The sequence below is a fragment of the Callorhinchus milii genome, unplaced genomic scaffold, assembly GCF_018977255.1.
Source record: "Callorhinchus milii isolate IMCB2004 unplaced genomic scaffold, IMCB_Cmil_1.0 Scaffold6, whole genome shotgun sequence".
NCBI classification, from domain to species: domain Eukaryota; kingdom Metazoa; phylum Chordata; class Chondrichthyes; order Chimaeriformes; family Callorhinchidae; genus Callorhinchus; species Callorhinchus milii.
Genome location: NW_024704747.1, coordinates 14,138,962 through 14,166,808, shown reverse-complemented (window position 1 = coordinate 14,166,808; position 27,847 = coordinate 14,138,962). Strand labels below are relative to the sequence as shown.

The 27,847-nt window shown below is 43.1% G+C and overlaps 1 protein-coding gene across 5 annotated transcripts in view; it reads right to left on the bottom strand.

Annotated features, from left to right (window-relative positions):
• LOC103186688 (histone deacetylase 4) overlaps positions 1-27,847 on the bottom strand; it is a 279,511-nt gene that overhangs the window by 72,971 nt on the left and 178,693 nt on the right. For all 5 annotated transcript variants that reach the window (XM_042336162.1, XM_042336163.1, XM_007905869.2 and 2 more), the window contains 3 exons: positions 21,040-21,160; positions 15,720-15,841; positions 9,429-9,560 (listed from right to left, as the gene is read on the bottom strand). In XM_042336162.1, the coding sequence (XP_042192096.1) occupies positions 9,429-9,560; positions 15,720-15,841; positions 21,040-21,160 (375 nt within the window). The remainder of the gene's footprint in view (positions 1-9,428; positions 9,561-15,719; positions 15,842-21,039; positions 21,161-27,847) is intronic.

The following is a 27,847-nucleotide window of genomic DNA, read 5'->3' as shown; positions in this document are numbered from 1 at the left end:
AAAAAGTAACCCACAGAACAGTACTTTGATACGGCAAATCAGGAGGACGAGAGGACAAAGGATATGAAGTGGGTTTAGGGTAAAGAAGTATTTTATTCAGCAGGTAATCAACATCTGGAATGGATTACCAGGAAGGGTGGTTGAAACCAGGGCACTGGGTTCATTTAAGAAATAGTTGGATGTAATGGAGAGCATAAAGATACTGTGTAAGGATAAAGTGAAATAGACTGAAGGGCCATCTTCAACCAAATTTATCTTGTGATATTATCATGTTGAGACACTGAGGCTGGGAACAGAGCCGGGTCAGTGGAGTCTGGAGAAAGATGCAATATAGCTCATATGCACAATGGTTAGTATTAATGATTGGCATTCTGTGCTTCAATAGTTCTTTGTTTCTGACTGAATTTTTAATACTGAATTTGAAAGAAATAGTATGAGTTCATCTGCTAGGACTGAAGCAGGGTACAACGTGAGTCTAGCTGAGCTTGAGCTGGGAAGTTAGAGAGAGAAACTACCATACACAGATTGAAATCAATGCTCACTTGTTAAGAAGATATGGTGGATAAAATATAAGTTTGCAAACCATCTTTAGTTGGAATTAACTTAGTACTAATTTAAACTATTACTGTTGAAAAATTAATTGGTATATACTGCTGAAAATGAGCATGGGACCAATCAAACAGAACATGAATCTCAGCACACAAGGTTCTTCATTACAAGGTTCTTTTCTCACAGTTTATGCTGTTACATTTAGTTCTCTACAGCAGATACTTTGTAAACAGCAAATGCACAGCCAGAGTAATGTGGTGCGCCCAGAGAATAAAGCAAAACTGGTCATTCGCCACATCATGACTGTTTGTGATACATTGCAATGCGCAATGTCTTACAACATTGGTGTAACAGTGGAAGCCAGTTAAGCCAGACCGGACCGTTTTGTCCGGGTTAACTGAAGTTCCATTACCTCTTCCCACTTAGCAGAGGAGCGATGGCAGCACCTCCTCCCTCCTATTGCCATTCCCAATTAGCAGTGGCTCCAACCATTCACAAGCGGCTCCAGGCTTGTTATTCAATCACAATTTGACTCCTCCCATTCCCTCCGTTGTTTCTTCCCAGTGCCGCCACACCCTCACTGATTGACAGCCCAAAGCCTCTTGTGAATGGCTGGAGTAGGCTGTCAATCAATCACAATGTGACTCCACCCATCTCAATCCTGGGGCCGCTCGAGGCTGAATGAAGCCGTGGCATTTTGTCTGGATCATCCAGAATGTTATACAAATTAACCGGCATATCTATAATGGGTAAGAATACAAATGAATCGGGGCCGGGCATTTGGTCCAATTTACCCGGCGTTCTGATCAGCTGTTGATCAGCTTCTGGTTAAAGTGGCTTTCACTGCAGTTGGAAAGAATACGATTATGTAGGCAAATATAACCGTTTGACTCTCTACTTCATCTCCCTTAACTCCTGAATCCCTTTCCTCAACACCACCCAACCCACCTCCATCTCCTATTGCCCCTGAAAAAAAATCTCCCCCCTCTCCCTCTCCGCTGTCCTGGAGTCATCTGAACTCCTCCCCCTCCGGGCTTTCTCCCGAACCAACTTATCCTCCTCAGTCACTCTCCTCCACAACTCCCTCTCCACCATTCTCAATGCCCTTGTTTCCCTCACCTCCCGAACCACCTCTTACTCACACAAGTCACCCTGGTACACCAGCCATCTCTGTTCCCTCAAGCAACAGGTGTGTATTGCTGAACCTGCCCCAAATCTAATTTAATGGGCTGGACCACATCAAAACTTATCGCTTCACCCTCGCCTCCACTAAATTGTCCTATTCCAAGATAATCTTGGACACGAAGGACAAACCCTGGCAACTCTTCTCCACCACCAACCGGCTCCTCCGCCCACCCTCTCACATCTTGCCCATCCTCTCCTCCAACTCCGAGGAGATGCTGGACTTCGAGGGGATCCGCTCAGCCACCTCTGCCCCTCCTACCACTTCCCCTCCCCATCACCCCCTCACACTCCGGCCCCTACCCATCCCTCCCTCCACACTTTCGAACCTGTCTGTCTCTTCTCTCTCACCACCATTATAACCCACATGAATCCCACCACTGCTCCCTCGACCCTAAACCTACCCCTCTCCTTACCTCCGAGCTCCACCTCCTTGCCCCTCTACTCAGAGACCTCAACCACCTCTCCTGTCCATTGACACCGTTCTCAGCCCCTTAAGAACAGCCATCATCACCCTAATCCGCAAAAAATCTTCCCTGGATCTATCCCTACCTCCCTTGCTTTTCTAAGGTCCTCGAACGAGTTGTTGCATCCCAGCTTTATTCCTTCCTCTCCCGCCACCCCTTATACGAATCCCTCCAATCGCGTTTCCATGCTGCCCACGGCACAGAAACAGCCTTGGTCAAAATGATAAATGACATTCTGTCCATCTGTGACCAGGGTCCCTCTGACTCTTCATCCTCTTTGACCTCTCTGCTGCTTATGATACTTTTGACCACTCTATCCTCATCCACCTCCTCTTCTCTCATCTCAACCTTCATGGTTCAGTCCATGCGTGGTTCAGATCCTACCTCTCACACCGTCTCCACTTTGTCTTCATAAACAGCTTCTCCTCCAGCCTCCGCACTATTTCGTGCGACATTCCTCAGGGCTCTGTCCTTGGCCCTCTCCTCTTCAATATCTACATGATTCCTCTTGGCGACATCATCCACAGACATGGGGTCAACTCGCACATGTATTTCAATGACACGCAACTCTATTTCTCTGCCTCCAACCTCAAATCCAGGACCATCTCTGTCCCGAGAGGATGGCTGCCAGGCATCAAGTCCTGGATGAGAGCTAACTTTCCTCAATTGAACGTCAACAAGAGCAAGATCTGCCTGATTGGCTCCCGTCAGCACCTTCACACCTCAGGCACTGGTAGCATCACTATCCATGGATACACACTCCACTTCATTGAGTCAGACCCGAACCTTGGCATCTTGTTTGCCTATCAACTGTTCTTTCTACTCCACATCCGTGCTATAACCTGCTCTGCCTTACCCCACCTCCACAACATCAGCCAGCTCCGCCAATGCCTCACCCTCAGGCCGCCAAAACCGTCAATCATTCATCACATCTAGGCTCAACTACGCCAACTCCCTGCTTGTTGGCCTTCCATGTCCTCTCTCGCACCAGGCTCCGCGACCCCATTACCCCCACCCTTGCCTGACTGTTTAGCAGGCTCTGGCCTGCTCATGTCGCCCAGCCAGCCCGCCCCCACTATCGGTGGTTGGGCCATCAGCCTTTTTGCCCCCATTCCTTTGCCTCGCTCCCTCCCTTGCATCCTTCAAGACACATCTTAAGACCTTCCTCTTCGACTGCACCATCGGCCAGCTTCCTACCCTCCCTGATCCCAATCCCGCTGCTCGGGTCCAAATCCCTGACTGTCCAGAGCTTTGGAACGTCGTCCCGACGTAAAAGGCACTATACAAATGTAATTTTGTATTGTATTTCTGCAAACAGTGTCCTTTAAACAATGAGATGAGTAGTTGATTAATTTCAGGCACAGTACAAGACTGAGTGTAGCTCAGTAAATTTAAAATCGCTCTCCTGCAAAATTCACTGAGCTACTGCCATGAAATGCAAGTTATATTGCACAAGACAGACTACTCTTTGATAATATTTAGAGTATGATGACATCAAACAACTGTTTACTGATCATAAATGCTATCAGTCTGAAATGTACAAAGCCAGAATATCTTAGGTTTAATATCCCATCTGGGCCTTATAAACAGGACCTTGGTTTAACATATCATCCAAAGGAAGGCACCTCCAACAATGCCCTTCATTGTTGGAGATACGCCGCACTGCCTTGGAGTGTCAGCCTTAACAAAGCTATTTCAAAGTTGTGATGTTGGGCTTCAACCCACAGCCTTCTGCCTCCTGAGGGGAGAGTGCTACCAACTAAACAAGGCTCCAAAAAGGAGTAAAACACGTTTAGGAAGAACAAGACATTGCAGAAATTGTGTTGAAAGAGGATCAGATGTACTGAACAATGAGGTCATGCAAAGGACTATACAGTCTTCTGTGGTAAACAGAAAACTTCATCCAGAAAGGCTTGGATGATGAAGAACCTTTAGTCCATTTGTTCACATTATTCCATCATTATAATCTCACTCCCTTTTTCATTATAGCACAAAGCTGCTTCTTAAATGAGTTTAATGTCCAGGTCTCAAGAACCCTTTCCTGGTTACCTGTTATAGCTGATCAACATCATAACACCTTTGAGACAGACTGACAGTTGACTTTTGTGCGATGCTTCTCAAGGCTTTCTGGTCTTCCATTGTAGTGGATTTATACTTTAGGCTGCCATCTCCTCTAGAAAGCATATGTGGTGTCTGGGCAAGTTCTACACCCTCTGAAGCTGCACTGGCTTCATTTGTTTTTTCAAACAGGCACTCTATCATTTTGCTTTTGATTATTGATTCCATTAGTTTCCAAATATTGAGATCAGGCTAATAATCCATCATAATTCTTGGCTCCTTTTTTTGAATGTGAAAACTACATTGGCCTGTTTCCAGTCTGTCGAAACTTCCCATATTCATTGACGCGCACAAAATAACTGCCACTGCTTTACAAATCTGTTCCCATTTTATTCTTAACTACTTTGAAGTGGGATTCATTCATTTCTAGCCCTTGAACCTATCGATCTAGCTTTCTAAACCTTCCCCTTTACTTAATCTGCCTTTTAGTTTCCTCATTAATCCATTTTGTACCTTTTTCAAAATTTAATTTGTTGCTGCTGTACTTGTTCTCCATGCCACATAGTCATCTTGAAAGATGTATATTTACCGTTAACAGATTTATCTCTGAATGGTACTCCTCAGTCTATGTCACTAAACATGGCTTTGGTGTCCTTCATGTCTGCTCACATTGCTTACAGGGGTTTGGTTAAAGCCCTCTACCATTTCCCAAGGCAGACTGTGGTTTAACTACTTCTCCCAGACTTGGTTCCAGAGGCTCTGGATTATTCCTTGGAACCAAGTCTGGTGGGGCTTCCTCTTGTGGGATTTCCTGATGCAGTGAGTTTGTGAGCAGTCAGGCACACATGAACTTAATGAACTTAAGAGTCATTTCACTTGGGAAAATTCTCAGTTTATGTTCCTACTGTTTAGGAAATGTCTCAAAGCCTCAATTTTCCGCTTGCACAGATCAGATGTCTCAACAGGGTTTTTTAATTTTCACATTTATGCACTGCTCTGAGCAAAAAGAACAACGACATTACAGGTAAAATACAGATCTAACCTAAACCTATTTATGGTCTTTTGTATTAAAACATGTTACCTAGTCGGGTGACATAGATATTTTGATATTTTATCCAAAGTGTACATCATATTAAACTGGGGAATGTTTATTATTATTTGTGGACTGCACCCACTTCACCTTTCACTCTACAATACCCACTCTGAACAAAGTACAAAAACAACAACTTGCACTTATATAGCACCCTCCATGCAGGGTAACATCTCAGAGCGCTTAACAGTGGCGGAGCCTGACTCCTCGCCGGGGGGAGGGCAGAGGTCGCCATAAGCATCGTCGAAGAGGAAAGTTTTCAGGTGGGACTTGAAAGAGGGGAGAGAGGGGGCAAAGCAGAGGGATTGAGGGAGAGTTTTTCAGCGTTTTGGGGCATAGTGACTGAAAGCATGACCTTCGATGGTGGGGCAGAGGGTGCGAGGGACGAGAGGAGGCCAGTGTCAGTCGATTGGAGGCGGGGGATGGTAGACTGAGGGGTGAGGAGGTCGGAGAGGTAGGGAGGTGCCAGGGAGTGAATGGATTTGAACTCAAGTGTGAGGATCTTGAAGTCGATCCGTTCAGTGATGGGGAGCCAGTGGAGCCTGACCAGAACTGGTGAGAAGTGGGTACGGAGTTTGGTCCGGGTCAGTATGTGGGCGTCAGAGTTATGAAAGAACTGGATCTTGTGAATGGTGGAGCTCAGGGGACCAGCAAGCTGTGTGTTGGAGTAATCCAAGTGGGAGATGACAAACACATGCATGCGGGTTTCGGCTGCATTTGGGGTAAGGTATGGTTGGAGGCGGGCAATGTGGTGGAGGTGGAAGATGGCAGTCAGGGGCCGGATGTGGGGGAGGAAGGACAGCTGGGGGTCGAACCTGATGCCTAGATTGTGCATTGGTTCAGTGAGTCTGAGGGACAGCCCAGGGAGGTTGAGTAGTGTAGATCCGCAGGAGTGAAGATGTTGACAGGAGCCAAGGAGTATGGCTTCCGTCTTGTCCATATTCAGCTGAGGGAAGTTTACACTCATCCAGGCCTTGATGTCTGCCAGTCAAGCTGATAGAACATCAGCGACCTGGAATTGCTACTGGAGGAGACAAAGTAATTTGTGTGTCATCCGCATACATTTGGAAGTTTACCCCGCGTTTGCCTACAAATATACAGTTAGTACATTTTACAATAAAACTTGTGGAGTGCTGTGAGACATCCTTCTGATACGAGCGGGGTTGTATCAAGTGTAAGGATTATTATCAATATATCCCTTGCTGTACCACTCCTTGTACAATCTTCATGGAGACTGGCTGAATTTTCTTTCTTTTTCTGTTTAAGTGCATTTGCAATGTATGAAGCCTAGATGGCACCACATATCCTTCTGCATTTGCGCAGTCAAGTAAATTGTACCCATCCCTCAAGGTACACAATACAGTAAAACCTCACAGGTAACTAGCATTATATAAACAAGTCCTTGTTTTTCAGTTTTACATACAAGAATGTTTGGCACATAGAACTGGGATATTTAATATTCATCTGAACAACAACAGCTTGCATTTGTATAATGCCCTTTATGCAGGCTAGCATCCCGGAGAGTATGTATGGCAGATGGTACCTCAGTTTAATGTCTCATCCGAAGGATAGCACCTCTGACAATGAAGCTAGGCATGCAAGCAATGCATTTAGAGTGTCAGCATTGACTATGAAATCCAAGTCCCAAAGTGAGCCTTGAAGAGATGAGGTGTCTTAGAGTGGATCTGATAGTGGTGCGAAGCATATAGAGAAATGTATGGGGAGAAGGAACTAAGATGGGCATAAGCTCGGGTGGAGTGTAAATAATGGTACAGAATTGTTGAATCAAACAACCTGTTTTGGTGCTGTACAATCTCTGTAATTCTGTCTAAATTGCACAGTTCAAAATTCAATGCCACTTGCCCTTTTACCAACAATTAGTCTCTGTAAATAGGTTAAACTGAAGCTAGTTACAAGATATTCAAAGTTGAAGAGGGATGGAGCTTTGAGGAAGGACTAGATAAACAATGACTCTTCAGCCCTTAAAAGAGAATAGAAAAGGGACTTTTTAAGGTTTACAAGAAACTAAATGGTATTGAGAAAGTAAACCTAGAACATTACTTTCAAATACACCAAGCCAGCAGGATAAGATGGTATGTCGCCATATTACCTTTTTTTCTTCTGGATAATCATTAATTTATGCCCTCTTGTTATATACAGTATTGGTCTGATTTCCTCACTGTATTCATTTAACATAACAAAACAGTTCACTGGATCAGTAAGCCATCAAAGCTAGTATCATAAATCATCTTGTGCTTACCATTAAAGAGAAATGTGATGCATGAAATAATATTCAGAGGATTCCTGAATCGATACCAATGTTTCAGACTTAATAGCAGGAAGTACTACTAAAAAATTAAACATCTCTGAACAAGTTTACTCAGTGGATAACGTAAAGAATAAATTAATCTTGTATTACATTAATTAGTTTTGACCAACAAAACACTTAATTCAAGGATAAGAAAGAGTCTATCACAAAATGGGCCATTGACGTTTAAATGATCAGTGAAAGAGAAGTGCCAACTTCAATGGTAAGAGGATCTGAGGATACAATTCAAGTTTCTCCTATCCCCCAGCTTCCCCAAAATATACAATTGTGCAACTTCCCATTCTCTTGTCCCCAGCCAAATATGGACAGGGTCCTGGGAAAGAATTCTGCTCCCAAATTTGTGCTCTGAACAGGCTCCAGCAACGCAGAAAAGAGGACATTTCTGTCTTGGACGGTCAAAAACTCAGCAGGGAAAAAGAGGAAGTGTGTTGAGGGACTATGTCCCACTGTTCTGCAACAAAACCTCGTTGATCCAACATTGAAGATAGAGCTCTGCTCTCCTCCCCTAGTTGCAACGTTTGAACAATTCCAAAAAAATCTATATATTTTGCTCTTTCCTCTTTCTTGTTGTTGAATGATAAAGTGCTGATTGTCAATGACGGAGCCTTCGTGCAGGGAGATAGCTTATCACCCAAACAGTTGAAATGATAAGATCGCTGAATCCATGGGTTGATTACTGTGTATTTATCAACATTAGTGCAGTTCTGTGTTCACTCGCCAAAGCCAGATCACCAACAAGCTTTTCAGAACCCACAATTCAAATATAATTGGACACAGAACAAAAGTGGCATGACGCATGTTTTTCAACCTTGGGTTAAAACTATTCGTGTTGTAAAGAACTCTAATCGCAACCAGTAAGAAGCTACAATGCTGCTTACTCTAGATATGTTAACCTTTCTTTTAAAAAACTACTAAAGTTTGAAAAGGATTCATTTTGAATTTGTTTTTAAAACAAATCTTTTAACGCAGGCGGGAAAGTTCCGTGCAGTGTTTTGGTGATGTCGGCCACCCGTGGGACTTTCCATTCTAACCAAGCATTGCAAAAAGCAATGTGTGTAAAGCTCAATGGAATTTTTACTCCAGGGTTTAGAGCGAGATGTCTGATTTTATAAAGGGAGATTAGGGGAAAGATTGACATACATTTGCTTCAAAATGAGTGATGTGCTTTAGTGTGCAGTTTATATATTCATAGATTGTATCATAATGTAAACTAAAGAGACAAACTTAAAGTGGCATACTTTTGCACCAATTAAGACTGCACCCTTGGCCTGTGCCCAATGTAATCTTGTGTATCAAGCCAACAAAGCTGCTAAACTTATGGAAATTCTCAACTGGAACAAGTGGTTTTGTACCACGAGTCTTGGAGGGCTGACTTCAGCAAGTGCACGGTGAATTTCAGTGTCAATGGCAGCTGAAAGGCAGCAAACGTTATAAAATTCTTAGTTTCTCTCAAAAACATCTGGCAATTTCTAACGTATGATGAGAACTGTTGGGATAGCTTACAATGTTCCCCAATGCTCTTGCACCCTCAACACAGAGATGAGCAGTTTGACCATTACTGCTCATTTGGATCACAGTTAAAAACAATAAATGGCAATAATGACTAAGTACAAAACAGTAATTATTTATTTCACCATTTGTTAAAAGAATACGCTGCAAACCATTATGATGGAAGAAATCATTACATCTTGAAACAATAAATAATTCAATATAGCAAATGCTATCACTTTTGGTGAACAGTTCTGAAGTTTACCTGGAACATCCACGGGTCTCTTTTTAAGCGTGGTTATAGCACTTCCGTCCTTTCTCCTTAGTAAAGGGCTACTCCTTCTCTCTGCCACTTTCTGCTTTAGCCTGGATCGTACCTTTAAGTTTGGCTCAGATGCTGTAAAATCATAGCAGTACATCATATTTCAGCAACATAATCTTGACCCCACTCTTTGAAACCAAGTCACTGTAAAGCAATTTCCTCTGGTTTAAATGATTCACAGGATAGCTATTCAAATAGTATGCAGCAATTTGGTGCAATTTTTCCATAGAGACATTGCAAATCTCCACCAGAAGTAAATCTTCAGGAGCTTCGTACACAATAGATAGAATGTCAGAACAACTGGAGAGATAGTCTCACAATAAACTGGCTTTGAACTATGTAGTATAAAATAACTACTATAAATGAATGCACCAGATTCTAAATTGTTTCATTATTAGGGTATGGGGGGGTGTACCCATTTCTTTAATGTTCAAAAATAACCAGCCTTTAGGCACAGGTTAGCAAAGTTGCAGGGCAAAGCCATGTATCATTCGCGCAAAGCATGGGATGGCAAGACTGCAGATCAGGTCATGTCTAGTAGGTCACCATCAGGCCATCAAACCATCAAACCTTTGTAGCAAAATGGGTTATACACTACAATACAAAATTATATTTGTAAAATGCCTTTCATGTCGGGAGAACGTCCCAAGGCACTGGACAATCAGTATTTCAGACCTGAGCTAGGGGTCGGGATTGCGGAGGGTGGAGGGCAAGGGGGGGAAGGAGGGTGACAGAAGGCACGGTCGAAGAGGAGGATCTTGAGGTGGGTCTCGAAGGAGGCTAGGGAGGGGGCGAGGTGGAGGGACTGTGGGATGGAGTTCCAGAGGGTGGGGGCAGAGTGGCTGAAGGCCTACCCGCCAATGGTGGGGCAGGCGAGCTGGGGGACATGAAGCAGGCCGGAGCTCGCTGAGCGGAGGAAGCGGGCAGGTTGGTAGGGGGTTAGGAGGCGTAGAGTTAGGGGGGGAGCAAGGCCATGGAAGGGCTTTGAAAGCGAAGACTAGGATTTTGAACTGTATCCTCTGTGTGATGGGAAGCCAGTGGAGTCAGATGTGGATGGGGGTGATAGGGTCGCTGGGCCTGGTGCAGGAGACGACACAGGTTGCAGAGTTCTGAATGATCTGCAGCTAAAGGAGGGAAGAGTTGGGGAAGTCGACAAGCAGGGAGTTTACGTAGTGGAGCCTTGATGTTATGAATGCATGTATGAGGGTCTCGGCGGCTTGGGGTGTGAGACAATGGCAGAGCAGGAGAAAGACGGAGCGGGTCATGGCACAGATGTGAGGTATGAAGGACAGCTGAGGGTCGAATAGGACGCCGAGGTTCCGTATTGCTTTTTGTGAGTCAGTTTGCCTATCAGACAGAAAGCAGGAGCCATCAGTATTTGTTATCTGTACCTATTTTAATAGGTACTCAGTTTTGATAAGAGGACTGCATTGAACAAACAGCTATGCTAAATACTTTTTTTCAACTAAAACAAAGGCTCAGTAACATACAATTACTGAAAACATACAAACATCTTGTCAGGTCAGTAAATGGGCATGATTTTCAGGTAAAATACACAAGGTCCTGGAAAACCAACACAAATCAAATCATGTTGAACAGATTAGAAATTATGCCATGCACTGAGGCAGAAATAATATGATTCCCAATGTAGTACTTCATGCCACTTAGGACTAAAGCTTTATTATACCAACATATTCAGTATATCTTTCTTCATCATTATGTTTAAGTTTGAGAAATCTGAAAAAAAAAATCTTCTGTACTGAAACATGTTCTTGTGGGCCATTAAAACACTGGCTCCCTGTCCTTTGTTTAGGTTCATTTATCCTTTAAAAAATCTGTTGGGACCCTTTCTGTATGTCGGATTGTGTTCTTTGTGCAACTTTCTGAGGAATAACATTTGGGACCTGCGAAACAGATTGCCCAATTTTGTTTTGAGTAAAAAGATCTCTCAAAACGCTTTACATAGCTGATTGATCGCCTGAACTAAGGCAGAATCAGGAATGTACCAGCAATGTACACTGCCTGTGAACGACCATCTCACCTCGGTACCAATGGGAAATGGTCTTTTAATGCAGTCCCACAGAATTCACGGAATGAAAGATATGAGAAGCTGAGCCTAGGCCATCAGAAGGACTCCATGAATACGTGCTTTGAATATTAATAACTGTCCAAGATCCACAAAAGCCCTCGTTTCCGTTTTAAACTAAACATTATCAAAGTTTGATAAATTCAAAAATTAACAACATGCATCTTAAAAGTAAATGAACAGTCTCTTAAAATCTCTAAGCAGCTTTGGTTCTGGATTCCCTTTTAATGTTTAAAAATAATTTAACTTGTACTTGAAAGAGGACATCTGCCACTCTGGTAGAATTTCCATATAGAACACTAGAAACGAATACAAATGCGCAATTTTGTGTACAAGGAATTAAGGGCAGGGTTGCTTACATTATAAATCAGCCCTCTCACTGATAGCAACATGGATTAGTTTCTATTTTAAGGTTAGGGTTCATCAACCACCTCATTTTAAATCAATAGAAACAAAACATCTTATAAATCTTGCTTTCAGTCTCCAGAATATCTACTTCTGCAGAGCGGTGAGTGATTAAAAATGTCATCCGTGCATTTATTGTTCCTTTATGTTATAATCCAAACAATAAAAAAAACCTGTAGTTTGGGTCAGTATTTGAAGATGAGATTTTGTGCACATTCTTCTCCAGTGCTTGCTCAGCTAGGCTCTTGTTTCCTCAGCAAATTACTGGTCAATTACAAGGCCCTGTGGGTCAGTGTGCATTCAGTTTAATGACAAGTTGTAAGAATATTCCAGTTGACTGTGCGTGGGCGCTGGCTAATGAATACACAGAGAGAGCAGAGTGATTGGTCTGCTGTTTGACAGGAAATGTATGTGGGCAGATGACAAAGATCACCTCTTCAACTCAAGAGACAGAACATTTAATGCTAAGCTCAACAAAGCAGCTACACAAATTACAGACTTCTCGGTGTCAACCCACTCGTACAGTTTCAGTTTCCTTTGAATTACAGTACACTCAATGGTGGAAGCTTTGTTGCTCTTAAACAGTGGTGACTTACACAAAGCCTTTAATTTATTCACTCACAAATGCGATGCTTTCATTCATTTTCATCTAATCAGTACTGTCGGTATAAAATACTACACTACTAAAATTGAGCAATAAACACAACATGAACGGCTTTCCTCATGTCATTTAAATCTTATAAGCTAACTATTAAGAAAATATACCAAAAACAAGATATTTTAACCCGTGCATAAAGTATAATGTTGATTTCACAATCAGCAATGTCAATTCTAAACAAACATTCATTCAGATTTCCCCAAAACTCAGGGAACAGTAACTTAAATATGATCAAGGAATTGGTTCATGGCCAATCTTTTGAAATAACAAAAACAATCAAATTTTATAATTCAAAAACTAAGAATGCATTCCAGAAGAAGTCATATTTTTCAAAAAAAAATTTCAATCACTATCCCTCGATACTTTCATTTCCTGAAAGTTCCATCCTTGGAATGATCCATTTGTTTCAATATTCCTGACAAGCATTACAATGTCAAGTGAGGTGCAGACTTTACTTCACATCAAACTGACAAACTAATAGAGTTCTTTGACAGAACCACTGAGGTGATAGATAGAAGAATTATAGATTTGTAGAAGTCATTTGATAAAGTGCCTCATAAGGGATTAACTAGACAAAATTAAGGTGCATTGAATTGGAGACAATCTTGTGGCAAAGATAGGAAATTAGTTGGGAAACATGGGCAGAGTTGTTATAACAAGGACATTCTCCAATTGAAGGTAAATGGCAAATGATGACCCCAGGCACCTTAGCAATAGTAATACAGCCCAAACCAGAATCTTAACAAGGACACTCCTCTTGAGCAATGTAGGATTTTTCCTTTCCAACTCAAAATAATAATATAATAATCCTTGCATTTGATACAGCACTTTTCATGTCTTCTAGACGTCTCAAAGCGCTTCACAGAATATACTGTAAAATGAATTGACTGTATATTTCTGGGCGAATTGCAGTAGCCAATTGCGCACAGCAGCATCCCACAAACAGTCGTGACCAAATTGAGTGACCAAATTATTATTATTTTGTTGAGGGATTATTATCCCCGGAAAAACAATCCACTAATCGACTAACAACCAGGTTCCTACTTACTGCTAGGTAAACAGAGGCAGGTGGAGTTAGGAAACTTGCCCAACATTTCGCCCTGCCAGGAATAGAACCCAAGTCTCTCGCTTGCAAGATGAGTGTTCTAACCACTAAGCCAGAGGACTCCAAAATAGTAGAGAATTAGACATATCAGATCACTCAGCCTGTCAAGAACTTTGACCATTACCCTGTCTAGAATGGGTCTAAAATGTGGTAAAAGGGAGCAACTTTTTTTTGTCCTTCCAGATTAACAGAATTTATATCATAAAATCTTGCCACAATGAAATACGGAGTGATATTTCTTTGTTGGTCAATTCATCAAATGTATCAGTGTGTATTGCTTACAGTTGAAAATCTATATGCTAATACCACCAGCATGGAACAGGTACCGACAAGAGGAATATCATCTCCCCTTGTACATCTTATAATTCTGGTATCGTACTGTGGATTAAGATGGATGGCTTCATTGTAGGAGCAAACATCAACATTGGTCGGAGAGATGTCAATTAGTTGGTTAAACCTGCTACACAGTATAATTGAATAAAGTACCTTTAAGAGTGCCTGGCAACACTTCCCAATTTTCTGACTAATACGACAAATATTGTGCAATATAACCATAGCAAAGGAATTACTTAGGTAATACAGGCTTTGTTTACGTTGGATGTATCCTGTACTTTAGTACAATTTAAATAGCTGAAATATATGCAGCACTGCTCCTTGTTTTTTAGATGCAGGTTTGAAACTGACGAATCACATTTTAACCCTTAACATGCATTTAATGTGCTAACTGAATGCAATTCAATTTCATTAAATAGGTAAAGTAGGTATAGTAGGTAGGTTCAGCGTTAGATATAAAGGCGAGTTTCACAAGTAGTTCCATTTCAAGGTCTTGAGCTATGTAAGATATTTCAGTCACATTAAATTGAACAGTAAACCAAAAGGGAAAACATGCTACTTTCAAATGTTGCATAAAATACACAATACTTTGGTTCATTCTGTGGCGACTGGGTGAATGTTTCAAGACCCTAAATATGATTTAAATAAAATGGGACTGGGTTGTGGTAAAAATAGAAAGAAATTAAGCATTGGCAGTTACATGCACATAATTTATCAAAATTTAAAAAGTCTAACTAAAACACAAGTGCCACTTGAAATGCTATTGGAACAGGAGGAGATCTTTCAGCCTGTTAAGCATGCTCTACCATTATAGAAGAACTTGGCACATCTGTTAATCCTGTTGCTACATATTTTCTCCATAATCCCTTAATACCTCTATTTTCCCAAGTATTTTCTAAATATCTCAATTGATTCTACTCTCTCATCTTCTGAGCCACCAATTGTATTATGATAATGTTTTCTGTGTAATGTTTTCTTATCTCACTTCAAACTGGCCAACATGAATTGGAGAACATGTCCGCCTCATTTTTGGGCTCTAACAACACAGTGGCCACCTGATTAACACAGGCTAGCCATGATATTATACAAACTCTTGTACTGTAACTTCCTTGTAGTTCACTTTCAATTGTCTATGACTTCACATAAAACTGCCAGATCTTGCAAAGATTTTGAATAATTCCTGAATGGACTTGCAACAAAGTGGGGAAATTTCATTTTCCAGCATCAAGATGGCCAAAAAAGTACCTTTTAAGGAATTACACACCTTTCTCGATGCTCTTTAATGACATTCAAAATCAACCTTCAATTTTGAAGATGTCCTTGATAAAAAAGCCAACAGACAGAGCAACTACATGCACATCAAAGGACAGTTACTTTGAATTTCAAGTGCATAGTCTCAATGTTAATTAAAAAAAAAGAACTATATGAAGATAGAATGAGATTACCTTTTAAGTAAGCAATTTTAGTATAAGCAAGTTTTCAGCAGCACAGAAGCAAGTCTCTTTAAAGAGCCATGGTTGATTAGTGTGAACAAAAAGGAAAGTTCAAAAATTAAAAAAAAGCATTCAAGTCAGTCAAAAAAAAATCTCTTTAATCTACCAATATTGAGATTCATGAAGTAATCTGGAGTGCTTTGTACTACATTACCTGTTTTTCTGAGTGGGAAGTCATCTTTGGGATCGTACATTCCTAGAACTGGGTGATTGTACGAGGCAGACACACTGCTCTGAGGTGGAGAACTCTGGTCCAGTGAGCCATGCTGGGTTTTTCTGCAGGAAAGAGAAGTCACACCAAAGAATCAGGTTGAAATTCATGAAACGTCCACAGGCACAAAATCTCCTGAAGCCCACGGGAATGCAATGTACAAACAGGAAGTGGTATTTTACCATGAGCACAAATTGTACCACAAAGCGACTACAAAGTCACTGAATAGTTGAAATGATAATTTGAAAAAAGTGAAAACTGCTGAATTGCCCAGGTATTCAAATAAAAATATTCTAAATTGGTATGATGTCACAAATTTATTTTACCTGAATAAAAGAGCAACTTCTCAAAAATGTCTACAGTAAGTCACACGATTGGTCTGTGCATAATGAGACAGAACATCTCAATAATAATAAACCTTGCATTTGATATAGCGCCTTATCAAGTCTCAGAGACATCTCAAAGAGTTTCACAGAATGTGAAATTGTCTGTATATTTTGTGGGCGAAATGCAGCAACCAATTGTGCACAGCAGTGTCCCTCAAACAGTCGTGGACTATGTGAACAAATTATAAAGCGCTCCCGCCAATCAACTAACAGCCGGATTCCTACTGCTAGATAAACAGAGGCATGTGGAGTAAAGAAACTTGCCTAAAGTTTCGCCCGGCTGGGAATTGAACTAACCACTGAGCTACAGGACTCACTACAGCTGCAGAACTCAAAGGTTCAACTTGCAACTTACTGAAACATCAAACACTATTTTGTATTTTATATTCCAAACAAGAACTGGAAACACAATGTAAGCAACATTGTCTTAACTATTTATTGAATTGCAACACTCCAACCAAGTTTCAAAGGAGAACGACATGCAATCGAAGCTCGGCATCAGTTGATTTTGGAGAAAAATAAACTGATATATTTAGACAAGAGACTCATAAGGCACAGGGATGGAAAAGGAGCAAATCCCCTTCCTCTCTCCTGACAATGTATCTCAATCCAGGAGCTGATGCAAAATGCAGTGCCCACTCAAGAAAAATAATTAGAGAGAGTGACACCAGTGCAGCCCAAATTCCTGCAGACAAGAGCACTGCAGCTACTGACTAGAGAATACACTGCCCTTGTATGCTGGTATTTGCACGAAGCACATTAACATGGTCAATTCAGAACTGATAACTTCTTCATTTCAAACAAACTTTCATTTCGACTGAAGTAATGGGCAGAGATCAACAGCTCCTCATTGCACCTTCAATGTTAGCTGATGCATAAAATTCATGTTTTATGAAGGAAGTAGACAAGAATATGAAGGGTAGAGGCTCGGGTGCGGATCCCTGGATATCCAGCACTTTGGGATGTCCTCCTAACGTGAAAGGCACCATACAAATGTGATTTGTTGTTGTTGAAGAGGTTTGGTAATAAGGCAGAGCAGTGGGATTGAATGGACACCTTGCTTTGACAGCAAGTGCAGACTTGATGGGTCGAATAGCCTCCTTTTTTTGCGTAATTTTCTAGGATTCCATAAAACATTACTGTTACTTCACACAGCCTGAAGTGATGGGAATGTTCCTTTGGAAAACAGTTTTTTTTAAAAACCTAAAAAAGTTTCAGAAGTTTTACCAGAACATATTGCATTATTGTAAAAGTAATTTGCTCTATCAGGCATCCTCTAGATTCTTGGGCCAGTCTCTGGTGTGGCACTGTCAATTTGTATTGAATTGTGGCAAATTCACAGCCATTGGGAATTGCATAAGATTGACCCAAACTCTTTTCAAACAGGACCTTTACCAATGGGAGAGAGAATTTTTCATCAGTTCAGCCCTGCAATGCTTTTGAGACCAAATTAACAACACAACAAAAAGGTTAATCTCCACTTGCATTTATATCAAGGATACGGAAGGATTGAAAACTATATAATTGCAAGAGTTAAATCCTCTCAATGTTTGCCTGCAATCACTGTAGCACCAAGGATACATTGGCCAAGTGCTTTGTTAAGACCTGAGCCACTAAGCGTGCATATTCAAATAATAAACAAATCTCTGGCACTCAGAATTGCTTGTGCAGCACTGATCGTATTTCATATAATATAAACAATACTTCAATAAAGCAGAATATCAAATGAGTCAACTTGACTCACACTAACAACTTAAGAAAATACAACTATTGTGTTTTAAGCAACAACGAATGTGAGCAGATTTGACTCTGGGGTTTAATATAGGAGGTGGTAAAACAAGCAGCAACAACAACAACTTGCAATTATATAGCGCCCCTTACACAGGGTAGCGTCCCAGAGCACCACCAGTGTAACAAATGTGACCCTGCCATCAAGAAAGACTGGAAAATAGCTCAACTCTCAGGCTGGGCTAAAACTATCTTGCCATTCTTTAGTTGCTCCATGAACTAAGTCATGGTGGCCCAGCAAATACTGGGTTGTCAAACACAACTTTCTTCTTCCTCCCACCCAGCAACTTATATCTCATTCGCCAACTTCACCCACCACTTCCACACTACCTAAAGGCAGTAATACATTACAACTTTGGAAAACACAACTCGCTTCACTTATTGTACCGATGGAAGTCAGCAAGTCATTAAAAAAAATGGTCCAATGGGTAATAGCACCGCCACTGGGGACTATACAACAACAACAATTACATTTACAGAGCGCATTTCACTTCGGGAGGACATCCCAAAGCGCTGAACAGTCAGGTGTCGGGGCCCGAGCATGGGGGAGGGGTGGTGTAGGGGTGAGGGAAGACAGAGATGTGGGAGGGAGACCAAAGGCACGGTCAAAGAGAAGGGTCTTGACACCAGCCTTGAAGGAGAAAAGGGAGGAAGCGAGGCGAAGGGACCGAGGGATGGAGTTCCAGAGTGTGGGGGCAGAGAGGCTGAAAGCCTGACCACCGATGGTAGGGCAGGAGACATGGAGCAGGTTGGAGCCCGCTGAACAGAGGGAGTGGGCAGGTTGGTAGAGAGTCAGCAGGTCAGAAAGGTAGGAGGGGGCAAGGCCATGGATGGCCTTAAAGGTGAGGACAAGGATCTTGAACTCAATCCTCTGGGGAATGGGGAGCCAGTGGAGTCGGGCGAGGGTGGGAGTGATGGGGTCACGGAGCCTGGTGTGTGAGAGGACACGAGTTGCAGAGTTTTGGATGATCTGCAGCTTGTGAAGGGAAGAGTTGGGAAGGCCAATGAGGAAGGAGTTCCCGTAATCGAGCCTTGATGTGATGAATGCGTGGGTGAGGGTTTCGGCAGCCTGAGGGGTGAGGCAGTGGCGGAGTCTGGCAATGTTGCGGAGGTGGTGGAAGGCAGTGCCGGTCATGGCGTGGATGTCGGGGAGAAAGGACAGTTCAGGATCGAACAAGATACCCAGGTTCCTGACTGGCTTAGTGAGGTAGAGTGTGCAGCCGCGGAGGCCGATGCTGCCAGCGCCTGAGGTGTGGAGGCGCTGGCGCGAGCCAATCAAGCGGGCCTCGGTCTTAGTGACGTTGAGTTGGAGAAAGTTGACCCTCGTCCAGGACTTGATGTCGGACAGGCAGTCGGTCAGGACACCAGTAGTCCTGGAGTTCAGGGCCGAGGCAGAGAGGTAGAGTTGGGTGTCATCCGCATACTCCACGTCTGCGGATGACGTCACCAAGGGGAGCATGTAGAGGGTGAAGAGGAGGGGACCGAGGACAGAGCCCTGAGGAACACCGCACAAGACGGTGCGGGGGCTGGAGAAGAAGCCGTTTGCCGCAACCAAGCGGAGGCTGTGTGAAAGGTAGGACCTGAACCAGTCAAGGACAGAACCTTGAAGGTTGAGATGGGAGGAGAGGCAGTGGAGGAGGATTGAGTGGTCCACGGTGTCAAAGGCAGCAGAGAGGTCGAGGAGGACGAGGGAGCGCTGGTCACACATGGTCAGGATGTCGTTTGTGCCCTTGACCAGAGCAGTTTCCATGCTGTGGGCAGCACGGAAACCTGATTGGAGGGGTTCATGGAGGGAGTGAGAGGAGAGGAAAGAACAAAGCTGGGAAGCAACGGCTCTCTCCAGGACCTTTGATGGGAAGGGGAGATTTGAGATGGGCCGGTAGCGAGATAGCTGTGATGGGTCAAGGGAAGGTTTCTTCAAGATGGAGGTGATAATGGGTGTTTTGAGGCATGAGGCAACATCTCTGAATGCCAGTCTGTGCTGATTTAGTGGATCTCAACCAGGCAAGTGGTTCCTCAAAAACACTAGTTCTTTCCCCAACCTCTTTAATGCACATAAAAATATTCAAAAAATCTGTTTGCTTTTTACTGAGGAGCAACATTAACACCTACCAACATGAGCACTCATTTGGTATCGCGCCCTTCACATTGGGATCGTTCTGAAGTGTTTCACAGAATATAAAGTAAAGTGACTGAGGGTTTTGTGGGCTAATCATGTACTGTAATCCTCAGAATGAGGACCAGCAATGGAAGCACAATAGGACGAGTGGTAATCACATTGGGTTTTATAGAAAAAAAAGGCTTTTACTGCTGAGAATTTTTTTTTAAAAAAAGGTCTATGAAAATAGTGAAGCTATTCAACTTTTCACATGCTGCAATGCTGTGCCTGTGTTAGATCTTGGCCACAGACAACTAATTGTATTCTCTTTGCTCCAAATACCAATCTTCCTAAGCAGGGAATAGAAGACAATAAAGAAAACAGCAGCAATTTATTTATAGAGATAATACGAGGCACTCAGCCACTCTGTACAGTGTAATTTCAGTACTCAGGACAGTATAATTTCATGTCAACAATGCAGGCAGCACAAATGCAACTTGCCAGCATTTGGCTTCTGATCTTCATGAGCAGGGGGAAAAAAAAGCACATCGCAGGGAAACTTATCAGACATATTTTATCTTTGAAAGGTTTACTTAAAGTGAAAAGGATATGGTCACCTTCTGACGTTAATTCTCTAATTACCAATATTAAATCTAAAATTCTCAATACATACAAGAATATCAAACTTAAATTGTCATGCAAGAATAGAGCAATTTTGGAAACACAGGAAATTGTTTCAAAAAGCTTATTCACTCACAAATAATCTTACACAAGGATGCTTCCAATGAAATACAATGCATACAATGTACATTGGCAACTAAGACGATTATGTTTCCTCAAGCAGGATTCTTAGTTAAAAACATATTGCAAAAACACATTGTCAACACACTCAATTCTTCAAAGATTCAATATAACATGATTTAGAAATTCCTCATTGAACAAGGTAAAGCACATGTCAGTTTTCACATCATTGCGGGTACTGAGTACTTACCCGTACCAAACTCTTGGGTCATTTGGGAGGGAATGGTTTATTGCCCTGTGTGCTGCAGCTTTCTTTTTATTCAGCACAAACTCCTGAAGTCTCAGTTTCACTTCTGTGCTTGCTACTGCACCTAGAAAATGGATGAGGTTTTCAGATTAGCACAGAAATTCAATTTAAAACCATCAGGAATATTGGATCCAATTTGGATTTATAATAATAATACTTACATTTGATGTCGAGCCTGATCACGTCTACAAGACGTCTCAAAGCACTTCACAGAATATACTGTAAAGTGAATTAACTATATTTTGTGGACGAAACGCAGCAGCCAATTGTGCACAGCAGTGTCCCATAAATAATCATGAATTGAGTGACCAATTTTTTTTAAGGAATTATTACCCCCGAAAAGCGATACGGCAATCAACTAATAACCAGGTTCCCACTTACTGCTAGGTAAACAGAGGCGTGTGGAATAAGGAAACTTGTCCAACGTTTCGCCCTGCCGGGAATCAAACCCAGGTCTCTTGCTTGCAAGGCAAGTGCTTTAACCACTCAGCTACAGAACTCCAGTAAAGTCACAGTAAACTGCATCTGGCAGTTTATTCCCCATCTTTTAAATCCCTCCGTGGTCCTACCCCACCCTACGTCTGCAAACTCCTCAAACCCTACCCTCCCTCGCCCCACCTGCCCCATCATTGGCAATTGGTTTGTCAGCACATCTGCCCCCAATCTCTGGAACTCCATTTCAGAGTCCCTTTTGCTTGCCTCCTTCGATGTCCATCTCAAGATCTTCCTCTTGACCACATTCGGCTATCTTTTCCCCTTCACCACTACCCCAAGCTCAACTGCATTCCTGGACTGTCTAGCACCTTGCAACATCTTTTCAGCATGAAAGGCACAATACAAGTTTAAATTTGTATTTATATTGTACATGTGAGAAAATACGTTTACAGCAAAGCATTATGAGGGTTCATTTCTGTAATAATAATCCTTGCATTTGATATAGCGCCTTAACACATCTTCGAGACGTCTCAAAGCGCTTCACAGAATGTAGTGTAAAGTGAATGGATTGCATATTTTGTGGGCGAGATGCAGCAGCCGATTGCCACAAATAGTCGTGGATTGAAGTGACCAATTTATTATTATTATTATTTTTTTGAAGGAATTATTACCACTAACCACAACAAAATTACATTTGTAAACTCCTCACAAATGTAGGACGATGTCCCAAGGTGCTGAACAATCGGGTATCAGGACCCGAGCGTTGGGGAGCAGAGTTGGGATGAGGGAGGACAGAGAGGTCTGAAGGCACAGTCGAAAAGGAGGGTCTTGAGTCGTGCTTGAAGAAAGCCAGAGAGGCAGGAAGGCAAAGGGATTGTGGAATGGAGTTCCAAAAGGTGGTGGCAGAGAGGCTGAAAGCCCGGCCGCTGGTGGTATGGCGTATCGGGCGGGAGACACGGAGCAGGCCGGAGTCTGCTGAGCGGAGGAAGTGACGGGTTAATGGGCGTCAGCAGGCCTGAGAGGTAGGAGGGGGCAAGGCCATGGAGGGCCTTGAAAGTGAGGACGAGCATTTGAAATTCTATCCTCTGAGAGATAGGAAGCTAGTGGTGCCGGGCAGGGAGTGGTGATGGTGTCATGGAGCCTGGTGCGGGAGAGGACAAAAGCTGCAAAAAGTTTTGACAACCTGAGGGCTGAGGCAGCGGCAGAGTTAGGCAATGTTGTGGAGGTGGGGGTAGGCAGAACAGATCATGGCATGAATATGGGGGAGAAAGGACAGTTGAGGGTCGAACAAGATGCCCAGGTTCCTGTGGCTTGGTGAGCTGGAGTATGCATCCATGGATGCTGATGCCTTCAGTGCCTGATGTGCGGAAACACTGGTGCAAGCCAATCAGGAGGGCCTCGGTCTTAGACTGACATTCAACTGTAGAACATCCAGGACTTGATGTTTGACAGACATTCTTTCAGGACGTCAGTTGTCCTGGAATCAAGTGTGGAGGCAGAGAGGTAGGGTTGGGTGTCATCCACTACATGTGGAAGTTAACCCCACATCTGCGGATGATGTCACCGAGAGAGAGCATGTAGATGATGAAGAGAAGGGAACCGAGGACAGAGCCTTGAGGAACACAGCCCACGTCTGTCCTGGGGCTGAAAGAGAAACTGTTGGCGGAGACAAATTGGAGATGATGTGAAAGATAAGACCTGAACCATTCAAGGATAGAACCTTGAAGGGATGGAGTGGTCCACAGTATTGAAGGCAGCAGTGAGTTCGAGGAGGATGAGGAGGCAGAGGGAGCCTGGTCACAGATGGGCACTGAGAGAAACAACCGGGTTTTCCTACTTATTGCGAAGCAAACAGGCGTGTGGCATAAGAAAACTTGCTCAACCCTTTGCCTCGCTTGCGAGGTGAGTGCTGTAACCACTAAGCTACAGTAATGCATCATTTAATACATCAGTCACATTATAGAATAGGTACAAATCAAACGATTTCCCTCTTCCGCTACCCCACCACCCCACCAAGGATTAAACAAAAATATTTTAGTACACATTCAATACGACTGCTCAGCCCCTGGAGTTAAAGGCATTCCAGATTTCCTCGGATACACAGTGGACTCCCAGACAGATGACATCAGGACTCCAAGGAGACTAGGGAAAAGAAATGAATACTAGGAAGAGAAATGAATAGAGGGCTTGCTGCACTTGGATCAATATTGGAATATTCAGCATTGAAATCCATCCAAAACAAAAGTGTGGACTGAATATATTATGAAAGAATGCAAGTCATATGAAATGTCACTTGGACAAAGAGTATCCCAAACACTGCCTTCACATATGGGTCCCCTTTGTGCATGTTTGAAAAATATGTCAAGGTAGACATATGAAGCCCAATGATGCAGAGAAGCAACACAATTACAATTCTTCAAAACATCTGGAGGTAAAACAATGCAACCAACGCAACAGAGCAAAAAGCTGTGAATTATACAGAGATACAGCTCATCGATTATTATATTTCCCTCATCTTGTTCAAGGTCCATTTCAAGACCTCCTCTGACTGTGCATTCAACAACAAGATTACATTTGTATAGCGCCTTTCACATCGGGAGGACAGAGTACAGCATTTCAGACCTGAGCTGGGGTTGGGGGGGATAAGGGAGATGAGGGGAGGGGAAGGGGGTTGGCCGATGGCATGGTCGAAGAGGAGGGTCTTGAGGCGGGACTTGAAGGAGGCTAAGGAGGGGTCGAGGCAGAGTGACTGGGGGATGGAATTCCAGAGGTTGGGGCCAGAGTGGCTGAAGGCTCTCCCGCCAACGGTGGGGCGGGTGGGTCGGGGGATGTGGAGCAGGCCAGAGCCGGTTGAACGGAGGGAACGGGCGGTTTGGTAGGGGGTTAGGAGGTCACAGAGGTAGGGTGGGCGAGGCCATGGAGGGCTTTGTATGTGAGGACCAGGATCTTGAACTGAATCCTCTGAAGGATAGGGAGCCAATGGAGTCGGGCGAGAGTGGGGGAGATGGGGTCACGGAGTTTGGTGCGGGAGAGGACACGGGCTGTAGAGTTCTGGATTATCTGCAGCCTGTGGAGGGAGGAGTTGGGAAGGCCGACAAGCAGGGAGTTTGCATAGTCGAGCCTGGAGGTGATGAAGGCATGAACAAGAGTTTCAGCGGCCTGAGGGGTGAGGTAGTGGCGGAGTTGGGCGATGTTACGGAGGTGAGGGAAGGCAGAGCGGGTCATGGCTTGGATGTGGGGGAGAGAAGACAGTTCATGGTCGAAGAAGACACCTGGGTTCCTGACTGTCTGGTGAGTTGCAGTGTGCAACCATAGAGGTTGATGTTGCCAGAGCCTGAGGTGCTGAGGCGCTGGCGCGAGCCAATCAGGAGGGCCTCAGTCTTGTTCACATTCAACTGTAGGATATTTGCCCTCATCCAGGACTTGATGTCCGACAGGCAGTCTGTCAGGACAGCAGTGGTCCTGGAGTTGAGGGTGGAGGCAGAAAGATAGAGTTGGGTGTCATCCACATACATATGGAAGTTGACCCCATGTCTGCGGACGATGTCACCAAGAGGGAGCATATAGATATTAAAGAGGAGAGGGCCAAGGACAGAGCCCTGGAGGACGCCAGATGTGACAGTTCGGGGGCTGGAGGAGAAACCATTAGAGGCAACAAAGTGGAGACGGTGAGAGAGATAAGAATCGAACCAGGCAAGAGCAGGTCCGTGAAGATTGAGTAAAGCGGAGAGGCGGTGTATGAGGATGGAGTGGTCGACAGTGTCGAAGGCGGCAGAGAGGTCGAGGAGAACAAGGAGGCAGAGGGAGCCCTGATCACAGATGTTCAGAATGTCAGTAGTGACTTTGACCAGGGCTGTTCCCATGCGTGGGCAGCGTGGAAGCCGGATTGGAGGGGTTCAAAGAGGGAATGGCGAGAGAGAAAGAAGCAGAGCTGGGACGTGACGAGTCGTTCTAGGACCTTGGAGAGGAATGGGAGGTTAGAGTTGGGGTGGTAGCTGGAGAGGAGGAATGGTTCCAGGGAAGATTTTTTCAGGATGGGGGTGATGACGGCTGTTTTAGTGGGGTGGGAACTGAACCGGTGGACAGGGAGAGGTTGATGACATCAGACAGGAGAGGGGCCAGAAGGTGGAGCTGGGAGACGAGGAGAGAGGTGGGGATGGGATCGAGGGAGCAGGTGGTGATTCAGTCATCTTTCCCCATCCACCTTAGCTCTGGTGCCCAGTCTACATTGTTAATTGGCTGGGACATCCTTCCGAAGTGAAAGGCATCTACTCACATGCAAATATGTGTCATATGTCGTCTGAAAGGTAATCTGTTTACCTTTTCACCAATTTTGAGAAAGACTGAAGGGTTAGTCACAACAACTTTTGAGAACTTTCTTTTGGGGGAAGGGGAGCGAGAAAGCTGTAGAATAAGGTTAACTGAATATATTTACTTTCATTGAAAAATAAGAATGCACTCCTTTTGATGGTAAACATTTAAATACCCGAGCTGATTTCAAATGCCACAACCACTTCCTAATGTCAAGGTCCGTTCTGAGTTTGTTCCTCATTGAAGGAGAAAGGCCATGAAACCCATGCTACCAGTTTTTTTTAAACATTACATGCGTCGAGTGTTTGGCTAAATTTAGTTAAAAGGAAACATCTTGTTCAATTCTAAAATACTTTGTTGAAGGAGGAAACCACTGACTTATTTAAAATATCTTCAACTTCTATTCTGGATTCTTCCGCCTTTCTCCTTCAAACTCAGAACGGACCTTGACAATAGGAAGTGGTTGTGGCATTTGAAATCAGCTCGGGTATTTAAATGTTTACATCAAAAGGAGTGCATTCTTATTTTTGAATGAAAGTAAATATATTCAGGCTCATGCGCAATATATATGCTTGGCTACAAATGGAAACAAACAAATGACTTTGAAACTATTACCCATATTAAGTAATCTATCACAGACTATGTCCATCAACAAGTCTTATAAACACCAACATTGGCAGCTACTCCTAAGAAGTTACAAATAGAAAATGCAATGTTGAAGACCATATGCTATAGTGTATTTTATTTATTAAACATATGGCCAACATCAGACATTTCCTGATGGGAAGATGCAGTTCCAAAAAGTGGTTGAGGAGATCCCAAAGCAATCATTCAAAAACCTGGCAGTTAACTCATGTATTCCCCAGTCTTTCTCTTTCCGCCTCCTCCTCAAAACCAACTTATTTAATAGGTGCCGATAATCAAGCTACCAGCCCTGAACAACAGATAAAGAATAATCCGCAGTACTTCCACTTTCTTTGGATATTGTTCAATGTCTATTTTTGGAAGGTGAAATGGGGGAAAATAAAACCATGTACTTCCTTTTCCTAGGCATGGAAACAAAGCTCTTGGGAACTGAATAGTTATTAATAATTCAAAGTTTTCTACTGCCAAGTGTCACGAGATCAGTTGGATAAGGACGATCCTTTAGCCCATCTGATCTCATCCCTGCAAAATACCCATCCTACCATCATAGCATCAAGCTGCTTTATAAAGAAGTCCAGTGAGAAGTCCTCAACCTCCCTTCCTGGCAACTTGTTTGCCATTATTTACTTTCTGGATAAAGACCTGATGTCTGTCCTGATATTTCCCTTTGCAACTCTAAACCTATGTTCTTTTGTTCTACTGTCCTGGTGCATCCGAAAATATGGTTTAAGAATTCCTTTTTTAATCCTATATAACATTTTATTCACCTTTCATGTTCCATCTATGTAGTCGTCTCTCCTACCTTGCCTAAATGATTCTCAAACACTGGGATCATCTTCATTGCTCTCTTCTGCACTGCTTTGAAGGCTGAGACAGCCCCCTTATGTTGTGGTGTATCCAGATTGATGAAAGATAGTCACCACCTGTCAAATTCATGACTGTTAACCAGTTTTATGTGTTAGGGTGCCAATTTGCAATTAAAATTATACACAGTCAATCTACTTTAGTGTATCCTGTGAAGCACTTGAGAAGTGATAATGCACAATATCAAATGCAAAGATTATTATTATTAATAATTGCAAATCATCTCCCTAATACAAAGTGGTATACAAACTTAAAATGAAAAAGAAAAATGAAGCGAAAGTCTGCTATGTATGAGCAACTAAGTTTTGCTAGTTCAGGTGGTGCAGAACTCTTAGATTTTTTTAGTCTGAAGTATATTTAGCACCCAAAGCTGCCAACAGTTCCAGGTAATTATAAAATTCATATTCTTCAGGCAAATGATCCCAAAGCACGTAAGCTCCTGTGTGGACTCTCTTCACACTTAAAAGTGGCGTGTCCTTCAGGGCTGTTTGAAGTG